Raw genomic sequence first — 11,246 nt, 5'->3', positions numbered from 1 at the left:
TAATTTCATCACATCATTGCTGCTTGCTGAGAACGTTTTGACTCATGATTCCACATCCAATATATTTGCTCTCCTTCCTAGCCTAGTGTCACCTACAGAATTGGTAACCTTTTCTTCTTACGTCTTAACCTTGTTAAGACGTATCATGATTAGGGTAGGGCCAAATATAGACTCTCTCAGCTCTCCGTCAATACCCTTTGGGTTTAGTTACTCTCTAAGTTGCGCATCTGTAGAACTGTGCAATAATGTAGCCCACCTCTTCCCCTTTTCCACTGGATGTAATGAAGGACTGTTCAGTGGCAGAGATCAAGATATGTTACGTCTGCTTTTCCTTGCTCTGCCTGTCTAACAATCCTCTCGAAAGAGAAACTGAGGTCAGCTTGGCCTGCCTGATTTTTATCGAACCCTTGTGGGTCATTGGTGCTTGTTACTTTCTTTTCTAAATGCTCCCAAAATATCTGATACACCATTTTAGAATTCTGTTGTGGATGAACACCAAGTTGACTAGTCTGTTGTTTCTAGAATCTACCTTATTTTTCTTTTAAAAATCAAGACAGTTCTGCCTGCCCTCATCCTTTACTGTTCTCCCTAATTTCTTGGAGGTTACTGCCTGGACTGGAGTCTCGTTGGTAATTGTGGCAGTGCCGTGAGACGAAATTTGTTTATGCCGGAATACTTGACTCATGTACAAGGAACCCTTACCTGTCTTGAACTTCATTTCCTTGTCCGCCCTTTTTGTCCACTTGTTTTCAGTTTCAAGACCTTCCTTCTTGATAGAAAAGATCAGAGCGAAATTGAGAGTAGGGAATGTTTGCTTTCTTTCTGTCATTGCCTCAAGTGCTAGGCACATCTTTTTTACTTTTTCTTGGTCTAAAAACTGAAAATTGCCTAAAACAAAGAAATAAAGAAATTAAACAAACAAAAAAAGAACAAAGGCTTATTTTATATTCTCTGTCATTTCCCCCAAGCTGTGTGTGTCACTCTCCTGTATTTACCCACTTCTATTTCCTCTCCCATTGTGCAGACTCATTTTGAAAAAAAAAAAAAAATCTGAACTCATCCAGAGCTCTTCTTGGTGCCGGACTGTTTTTTTCTATTACTAGACCATTTGTGACTGTAGAGTCAGAGTGTAATTTTAGCCATGACATAATTTATTCTTGTCTCAATTTTTTGAAGTCCCAGGGCATATGGCAATGTCCTCTAGGAATCCTATGAATTCTGAGTCAATTCCCACATTCTCCTGGGATCAGTGTTGAAGTGATGAGGTGTGAGTACTGGCACAGTCACGGGGCCCTTACGTCTTCAACCTGGTTCAGCATGTTTTTGGAATGACTGTCCTCAAATCAAATCGATTCAATCTATGTGACATTTATAACGTGCGAGCCACTGTGCTAGGTACTAAGATAGAGTCACCCGGAAGATAACAAGCTGCGTCTCTTGATCACAAAATGCTCATTTAAATTGAAAATTGTTCGTACGTGAAGAGCTAAATAGGAATCTACTATTCAAGAGGATAACAGATGAGGTAGTATACGAAATGCATTCCTCGTTTCCATGTCCCGGTGCCCTGCTTCTAATTTAACATTTTCTCAGGTCATCTTCAGTGACTGCAGTGTCATTGACCGACCTACTCCCTGATTGCTTCTCATCTCTACAACCCGCTGCTGCCATTCCAGGGGCTCCCACACCAGTCCCATTGGCCTCAGACAGAGGCCGGAAGGAAAGGCAGTGCCTACACTTCCTGTTTCTCCGAGTTCCCTGGGATTTGGCACTGAGTCCCCTCCCTCCACACCCGTGATGAGAACGGGGAGCAGATGGCCTTCGCAGGGAGGGTCCCTGTGCCATGTGGGGTACACGTGCAGGGCAGCCACTGTGTACGGCTCAGGAGAGTGACTGGCCGGCCAGGCTTTGCTGGGATATGCGTAGTCTTTATCTCTATTTCTGGTTTGCTCTGTCGTCTTGTCGAGAAAATATCACCATGTCCTGGAAGGAAGGAGGCCAGGTACTGGAAAAGAAGAGGTGGAACAGGTCATCTAACAAGGACTGAGGGTCAGCACAGCAGTGGACAGCCATTTGGGGTTAAAATCTTTTCCTCCAAATTAATAACTTGTGTGGTGGCCCTGATGATTACCTGAAAAGAGGTATGCATGTGTATATATGTGTGTGTCCCATATAAAAAATATAATCTTCAGGGGCTGGCCCCGTGGTGGAGTGGTTAAGTTTGCACATTCCACTTCAGTGGCCCAGGGTTTCGCCGGTTTGGATCCTGGGCACAGACATGCCACCGCTCATCCTGACATGCTGAGGTGGCAGCTCACATAGCACAACCAGAGGCCCTCACAACTAGAATATACAACTATGTACTGGGGGGCTTTGGGGAGAAGAAGGAAAAAAGAAAGCAGATTGGCAACAGAAGTTAGCTCAGGTGCCAATCTTTAAAAAAAAAAAAGAAACTTCAAAAATGCTACCAAGCTGCGTAAACTGGGATTAACCCCTTATACTATCTCAGCCACTTTGAGCTAAAGCAATTCAGTCTTTGCAGCCTTTTCAATTATAACGTGCTCTCCAGAAGCTTACATGAAAACCCATCATCTTCTCTTCTGTTCCAGCCATGCCTCTCAGCCCCTCCTCTCCTCCTCCTGCTCTTCCTTCTCCTCCATCTTTGCTCCAGTCAGTTTAAAGCTTAACTTTGAAATTAAATTTTATTTCCTCCGGGATGCTCCGGGCTTTATGCTGTGATCCTGAGACAATGTGACTGGCTTGGGTGTCAGGTTGCTAACCCTGCCCTGGCACACCGGGCCTCACAGCTGGAAGCTCAGAGAAGCCCAGGTGGGGCGGCAGGTGTGGTGGGAGATGGGGATTGCCCTAGGGGTCCCCATGCAGAGGTCCACGCAGAGGCGGGCTCCTGGTTTGTTGTATCCATCTTTCTCTGGGGGAAAACTAGGATACTTGGTTCTGTGCAATCAGCTTATTTGTCATATTAGTTGGTTAAATAAATTTAGAGTGGAACAACAACCCAAAAAGTAAGAGATCTGCTCATTAGTAATTTCGTTTACTCTTGAGCAACCAGTGTTTCCATTCGGCAATATTGTGCATTTCATTGTTCTCGTCCTTCCTTCAATTTCCTTTTCCTTTTTCTTTTTGTCAAATAAATTCTGTGCTTACCTCAGTAGCCACGGCTAATACTGGTCGGGGTCAGGATCCCACGCTGCATCCCATTTGGAGGGATGGAGACAAGGCTGCCAGGGGAAGACTACCCTTCTTAATCTTTTTTTTGCATTTTCTCTCCATCTCCTCTTCTACCACTCTTTCTCTCTCTCTTTTCTTTCTCATTTCTTCTACTTATGCTGTTCTTGACCTGCTCCTCAAATTGGCCTCTAGGACTCTAGGGTTTCTTGGTCCCCGTCTCAGAGAAGTGAATATCCAGCTTCACCCCAGACCACCGAGTCCTGCTCCCACTGGAGTGTATTATTTGTCACTGTAGTTTCCATCAGTGCAGCCTTCAACGTGGGCATTCTGCCAGTGGTATTTGGCTATCTCACGTAACCATTCTGGGCCTCAGTTTCCTCGTCCATAAAATGAGGGGCGTGGGACTCCCCACGTGTCTCTCAGAGCGCGTCCAACCCTGAAACCTAGACCTGTTCTTATTTACAGAACACCGGCGGTCACTTGTTGCACCCTTCACCAACAGATCATGTGTTCATCAATGACAAATGCATGGCTCGAGCCTATAAAAGCTACTAAAGCTACTGTAGCAGAATTTTTAGGACCTATGCAAACATAAAGCAGACAACTGTCACACAGGAGTCATCACTAGCCCTGGCAAGTCCCTGAGCACAAATAAGAACGGAGAGTAGCAGATTCAGCTGGTCAGACACAGCCGACGTTCTAATTCTCCCTCTCTCTCCTAATCCCCCTCTGCCTACCATATTTGCTAAAGTTTTGCTGAGGTCGTCAGATTCCTCTCCAAAGCTTAGATTTTTTAAGATTAATGAGAAGTAGAAAGGGCTTTAGCATTTTGAGTACTAGTTTTAAACGTCATTTCTTATCTCACTTCATCTTTGCAGCCCTGTGAGATGGATAATATTTTCCCTATTTCATAGACAAAGATGAAAAACTGGCGGCTCAGAGAGGTTTAAGTTACTTGGTAAAAGACACTCAAAAATAAGTTTTGAAAGAATTAAGTATTAGTGTTTATTTCTAAAATGGAGTTATGTTCATAAATTGTGAGACCAGAGCACAGCTTACATCAGCGGTTCTCAAAGTGTGGTTTCCTGACCAGCATCAGCACCGCCTGGGAGCTCATCAACCTAGACCTCGAATCAGAAACTCTGGGGGTGGGGCCCAGCAATCTGTGTTAACAAGGCCTTCAGGGGATTCTGACACACACACACACACACATGCACACACACACAGAGACACACAAACACACATTCTTAAGTTTGAGAACCACTGGTTTACATCTGTCTATTCTCTTTAACCTGTTCTGTTCTTCAACTACCAATAGCAAGTGACTGTGAGTTTTAGGACAAGTAGGAAGACGTTTTGGCCACCAGAGGAGCATTCTATCTCCTTGGAGATTCAGCTATTTTAGCTAAGTTTAGAATTTTTCTGTGCTCTCCTGGTTCTCCCCCTTCTGGAGAATAAAACATTTCTAGCCCATGCCCTTGCTTCCCCACCTGCTTCTTTTAAAGTCAAAGAGCAAACTGGCAACCTGGAAATTCATGGGTTTCTTGTGACCAAAGACTTTTCCTGTTTAACTTTGCCAACAAGTGTAATACCACATAATGGGAAGGTGATGGATAAAACATGACAGTTTTCCCACTTTCCCCAATGATAACAATACTTGTATAGCTTTTGACATGTTATAAAATGGGTTTTCAAATACATTCATTCATTTGACCTGTAGGGGAGGAAGACGTTTCCTCTACCCACTCTGGGTTCTTCTGGCCGGGGAACGAATTAAATTCACATGAGACAGAATAACAGGAGAAAATTAAATAAAGCTTTATAATATGTATACATGGGAGAGGCTCAGGCAACCTGAGCTACTCAACTTGCCAAAATGGCCAAAGCCACCACCTTAAATATCATCTTCAGCTAAAGACAAAGGAGGATGTTGGGGGTAGCGGAGTCAGTTGCAGGAAGTTACCAGACAAGTACAGTCAACAGGAGTAAGATTATTATGCAGATTTAAGTCCTTGCCTTCTGCATTGATTAAGAGTTTCTAGAGATAAGGTCATCCCCCCTTCTTCCTGGTATAGAAAGGGAGACACCTTTACAGATGGAGATTTCCCTTACAAATGTAAATGTCTCTTGACAAAGGGTAAGTAAATTCTACTTTTCAGTTTCTTTCCTGTCTGCAGTTTTTACAAGTAACCAGCCCAAAATAATCCTCATGCCAAAGAGACATATCTTGGGGTGGCCAATTCCAGTGCCCCACAGACCCTGACACCCACCTGTGACCTAGGTGGAATTATGATTTCATTCACAGAAGGGGAGCAGGCCGAGAGCAGCAGGCACATTGTCCAGGGGCAATACTGGCTCTACCGCAGAGCCCAGCTTCACTCCACACCCTCCCACTCCAGAACCTCAGCCCTCTTCTGACTTCTGCTGGCTGAGCCAGGGCAAGGTGGCTGTGGGTGGGAATCAGCCAAACCTCACGTGCAACGTCAGGCAGGACAGCAGGGCCAGGTGCGGGTGTCTGGCCTTCCTGATCAGATGCTCCTCTGCTCTTGCCTTTTCTCTAGATAGCTCTTCAGATAGAAGAGGTTGAGCTGTTAGAACTGCTCTCCTTCCCAGCTCTCCTGTCCCCACCTGACCCTTGTAGGAGACTGCCATTGCTGACCAACTCCAGCCGTGATTTCCATTGCCTTTCTCTAACTGCCAGGTCTCTGGACACAGGCACTAGATGCGGTCACAGTACTGCAAACCTTTTAGTTTAACCTAGGGCAATGACAATAACCATAACAACAACAGTGGCAGTGACAACTGGTCTCACACATTTGGTCTAATCCTAGAAGGTAGCTGTAATTTTTATTACCTGCCTTCGTCTCTACCATCGTCATCAATAAGTGGAGACACTGAGGCTCAGAGAGGCCAGGGAGCTTACTCAAGATCATCCGGCTCCTAAGTATCAGTGTTTGAATCCTGTCTTGTCTGATGTAGAATCGTCTCAGTGTGCCTTCGAAACTCTTTTCTGGGCTGCCCAACATTTCCAAGGGCATTTTGGCTACAGTGGTGAGCTGGTGGCTATTGCTAGATAGTAGTCTATTATAATAATTTTTTTCCAACTTAGCAGTATATCTTTATTAGTTATTTGAAATATTTATTTATTTATTTATTTGAGGAACACTAGCCCTGAGCTAACTACTGCCAGTCCTCCTCTTTTTTGCTGAGGAAGCCTGGCCCTGAGCTAACATCCGTGCCCATCTTCCTCTACTTCATATGTGGGACGCCTACCACAGTATGGCGTGCCAAGCAGTGCCATGTCCGCATCCGGGATCCGAACCGGTGAACCCCGGGCCACCGAGAAGCGGAACGTGTGAACTTAACCGCTGCGTCACCGGGCCAGCCTTGAAAAATTTCAAACCTGTGAAAAGCTGAAAGATTAGAACAATGAACACTCATACACTCTTCACCCACATTCACCAATTATTGGCATTTTGATACATTTGCTCTTTCTGTGTGTGTGTATATATACACACACACACACACATATATATATATATACACAGTATATGTGTGTGTATTGTTTGTGTATTGTTTTTGGTGGAGCCTTTTGAGAATTATTTGCAGACATTCATTCTGAACATATCAGCACTTAGTGATTTTTCAAACTGTTTTTTGAGCACTCTAGGTTCCTGGAGCAGCTGCTAATTTAAATTTTGTGGCTTTTGAAGCTGATATAAAACAGTATCTGTCATCTTTAACTTCAGCTTTAAAGGTGTTGCCTTCATCAGAATAGCTCCATTGTTCTCAATAATTGCCTTGCTAGCAAGCAGACTTTTGAACTTATAAATTTGTACTAATGTAATATCACTGTCTATGTTACATAATAAGATTTTATAGAAGATATGGTTTGCAAACAGGATTTTTCTACTGAAAATGTTTGAGAAGCCCAATGAGCCCCTGTCTCTTTCTGGTCATAACTGACAGCAGAAGCCTTCTGCTTGGGACCCTCCCGGGGGCCACAAGCGCTCACAGAGTTGGTTCTCATGGCCCAAGTCATTACTCCTAAATGGGTCATAAGCCAGGGCTAACTGGTAAAGAAAGACCTTATGTAATAACTAAGTCAGTTTCATGTCACTTTTCTTTTGAAAACTATGTGTACACACCTTCATTATTATTATTTTCAAACATTGGCTCCTGAGCCATCATCTGTTGCCAATCTTTATCTTCTTCTTCTCCCCAAAGCCCCCCAGTACATAGTTGTATATTCTAGTTGTAGGTCCTTCTGTTTGTGCTATGTGGGATGCCACCACAGCATGGCCTGATGAACCATGCCATGTCGGTGCCCAGGATCTGAACTGGTGAAACCCTGGGCCACAGAAGCAGAGCGCACTAACTTAACCAGTTGGCCATGGGGCTGGCCCCTCATTATTTTTTTACATGCATTTCAATGTATGTACATATGCACATATAGCCATTGTAGTGGACGTTGTTTGGCTGCCCAGAACAATAATCCTAACAACAGTGGTGATAATGACAACAATAGGACAATGGTTAGTGTTTACTGAAGGTTAAATATGTGCCGTACAATCTTCTAAGTGTTTTTCATAAAGTATCTCATTTAATCCTCACAACAACACTACAAGTAGGAACTATTGTCTCCATTTTACAGATGAGGACACTGAAGCACAGAGGATTAAGCCAGGTGCCTGTGTTCACAGAGCTAGTAACAGCTGGGCTGAGGTCCAAACCCAGGAGTCTGACCCCGACCCCACACTCTTCACCGCTAAGGTACTGACTCCCAGACACATGAGTGGGCATGTGACAGAGGTTTGAAGTCCCCAAATATATTCTTAGGCCCAGTGAAATTTTTTCCACTAAGGAGTGGCTCCCTGCAGAGGTTCTGGTTAGCATTCTGAAGCAGTTAAATAACTTAAATTTATGTTAAATATTTGGGTTTTTACTTCGATGATGAGTTAAGAAAATGAATATAAACATATTCAGGATCATTGAGACAGCCACCTTACAACCAAACAGCTATAAACATAAGTTTACGTCTAATTTTATTTTCACGAATATTTAAAAGTCATTAATAACAACAACAATTGAAGCTCAACATCTGGCTTCACAATATTTTTTTTCCTTTGGAAGGGGCCCACATATTACTCAAGTTTAACTAACACTATTCTTGTTCTAGAAATGAGATGACCAGCTCTTTCAGAATATACAGCAACTGCCTCCAGATAAGCAGTGCTGGGTTTAGGAGATTTACGGTAAAGTCATGTTTCCTAGGAGGTCAGTACAAAAAGTCAGACTTCTACCGGCAGTTTCTGGGGGAGAGAAGCTTTCCATCCATCGCAAAGGTTTACTTTTCCCCTGGGAGATGTTTGTAATAGAAAGGGCTCAGCTGGGGTCTCTGTCAGCTTCTCATGTTCCTCTGGTGTTTGGTGGAGTTGACAACGGACAAGGATAAAATGAGCTGGTCGTCTCAGGATCATGGAGAACCTGGAATCAAGGCTCAAGAATGCCCTCTATTTTCGTTGTGAGAGGGGAAGCGATTTTGTCCCCGTGTGCCAAAAGTGTGAAACGTGTGTCTTGGCTTGGAAGGTCTTCTCTACCAAAGAGTGGTTCCGAAGGATTGGGGAGATGTCCCAGAGGAGGTTTCTAGTTAGCATCCTGGAGCAGTTAGACAGCCTGTATTTGTTACACTATTTTCAAAACATCCTTCAGGCCACACAGGGGAAGGATTTCATCTGTAACAGGTCCCGGATCAACCTCAACAAGGAGGGTAAAATCGTGAAGTCCTCCCTGAACCAAATGTTGGATAAAACAGTAGAAGAGAAGATGAGGGAGATTTTGTGCTGGTTTGAGAACAGCACCCACCGGACTAAGGCCAATTACACACTCCTGCTGCTTCAGATGTGTGACCCCAAGTTACTGCTTGCTGCTGCCGATGTCATCAGAGTCCTGTTTCTGAGAGAGCAGAACAGCATCTCAGGTAAACAAGGCCACAGGTAGAGACCAGAGGGCCCCCAAGACCAGCCAGACTTCAGGAGCCTGTAAAGGGACCAGAGGTGTGGACAAGCTTAGGTAGATGGGGATTTTCCAGAGCGCAAGATAGAGTTCTTTGTCCTGACACCTGATCCTGTTTACCAAAGGAGAAATTGCTGAATGTGACTTCCTTCTAGAAAATTATAAAACAACAAATGCAGAAGGAAGTAGTGCAGAACTTTTAACTGTCAGGCCTTTAAAATGGATTTCTGCATCCCCTAGGCCCAGAAATGGTCCGTACCTTTACTGCTTCATGCTGGTGTGGCTCCTGCGTTCACGGGTTAGGGATTGGACTGGGTTTGGGAGGGATGTAAGGGGAAGCTACAGAATTGCTTTACCTTTCAGCTTGCACTGTACAAAACCCAGGCCAAGAGGTCAAAACTTAGGGCTTTTTTTTCATTTATTCCATCATATCCCTTGCTTGTGCATAAAATCCAACCTTGGAGTGGAGTTTATCCAAGCCTGGAGATAGTGAAAGGGCCCAATAAGGCTGGGGTGGTCGTTCTCAAAGTGCAGCTTGTGTCCCAATCACCAGGAGCGCCTATTAAAACGCAGAAGGCTGGGGTCCTCCCCCTGCGCTGCTGACTCAGCAGGTCTGCTGTGGGCTCGAGATTCTGCATTTCAAGCAGGTTCCCAGGTGATGCTGATGTTGCTGATCCGAGGACCTCACCTTGAGAGTCATTGGTGTAGGGTGTCAGTGAGAAGATCTTGGAAATGTTTGACCAGCTGGATCAGGGAAGCAAAAGAAACCAGAAGGGAGGAAAGAGACAAGAGATGACAGAGGGGTCTGGGAGTGGAAGGTCCAGCGTGGGGAAGCACAGGTTTCATGAGGGGTGGAGAGGGCTGGTCGGGTGGAGGAATTCAGAGTTTGAGCTCTTGAAGGTAGGGAATTCTCAATGTCTCTGAGACCTGATTTGTAGTCATATTTTGCACTAACAGAATCCAAAAGAATTTTAAAGCTAGACGACCTATGGAGCAGTGGATCCCGATATATGCCGCTTGGTATGTCATGGAAATAATAGAATGATATTCTGGAATGAAGAAGAGATGAAAAAAATCAGAGAATCCTATAAGTTAGATTAGAGACCAACCAGTCCAGCTCCTTAATTTTATATTGAGCCAAAGTTCACAGAATCGGAGTGACATGGCCTAGGTCACCCAACAAGGTGACCTCTCCTGAGCAGGCCTCCCATCCCGAACATCTCCCACTGTGCGGCGCTACCCCTCAGACAGGGGCGGGGAACTATGATAGATCCGGCATGTACACGCACACGCCGTGTTGTGTGGGCTCTCTCAAAGGCTTCCATCACCCACTGTGGGCATCGACTCCTTGGACTGGGGTTGTGTAAGTCCAGTTACAGGTTGATCCTACATTCCCGTCTTCCTAGAGGAGCTCCTGTCTTAAAAAACTCAATTTTCTAATTTGGCTCAAGGGCAGTTATTCATATTGTTGAAGAAAATTAGGCAAGAGCTCAGACAAACAGTCCCTCTTCCAGCTCCTGCCCACAGCGCTCTCTCTCCCTCCTTGTAGATAGAGCTCTGATAAATTTTGTGTTGTAGGTGGGCTGGCAAAACCTAACAGGGGGCTTTCTTTGATTTTTGTGTAGAAACTCAGAGTCCCCAAATGAAAACAGTTGTAACTGGCCTGGTCCATTTTGTGTAGATTTAAAGAAGCAAGTAGAAATAAAATCGTTTCTCTCCACCTCTTTCTCATTGCTTACGGAGAAACCTTGTCTTGGTCTTTTGTTTTTCAGGCCTCAATCAAGACTTCAACAATGTGCTTTTCTTCCCCGAGAAAGACTACAACCTCCAGTCTGAGACCTCACGTGTCTACTGGGCAGCCAGAACCAGGCACACATCCTTCCCTTTGTCCAAAGCTTCAGGGAAAAAAAGCTCGCCTGAAAATGTGGTGGGAGGTGCAACTAAGACTGGTGAGTCAGCTTGTAGCAAGAAAGTCAATAGATAGGAGATTAGAAAGTCTCAATGGAGTTGGAGGGGCTGGCAGGGCAGCAGCATCTGAGGAT

At 44.7% G+C, this 11,246-nt stretch overlaps 1 protein-coding gene across 4 annotated transcripts in view; it reads left to right on the top strand.

The window, feature by feature from the left end:
* The first annotated feature begins 8,364 nt into the window (after nucleotides 1-8,364).
* FBXW10B (F-box and WD repeat domain containing 10B) overlaps nucleotides 8,365-11,246 on the top strand; it is a 38,583-nt gene continuing 35,701 nt past the window's right edge. For 2 of the 4 annotated variants that reach the window (XM_014728858.3, XM_023653538.2), the window contains exons 1-2: nucleotides 8,442-9,169; nucleotides 10,977-11,153. In XM_014728858.3, the coding sequence (XP_014584344.3) occupies nucleotides 8,668-9,169; nucleotides 10,977-11,153 (679 nt within the window). In that variant the 5' untranslated portion in view covers nucleotides 8,442-8,667. Of the gene's footprint in view, nucleotides 9,170-10,976; nucleotides 11,154-11,246 lie in introns of all 4 variants that reach the window. The other 2 variants (XM_014728851.3, XM_070228216.1) reach the window with 2 other exon arrangements.

Source organism: Equus caballus, chromosome 11 (genome assembly GCF_041296265.1).
Source record: "Equus caballus isolate H_3958 breed thoroughbred chromosome 11, TB-T2T, whole genome shotgun sequence".
NCBI classification, from domain to species: Eukaryota; Metazoa; Chordata; class Mammalia; order Perissodactyla; family Equidae; genus Equus; species Equus caballus.
This window is presented reverse-complemented; position numbering and strand designations above follow the sequence as displayed.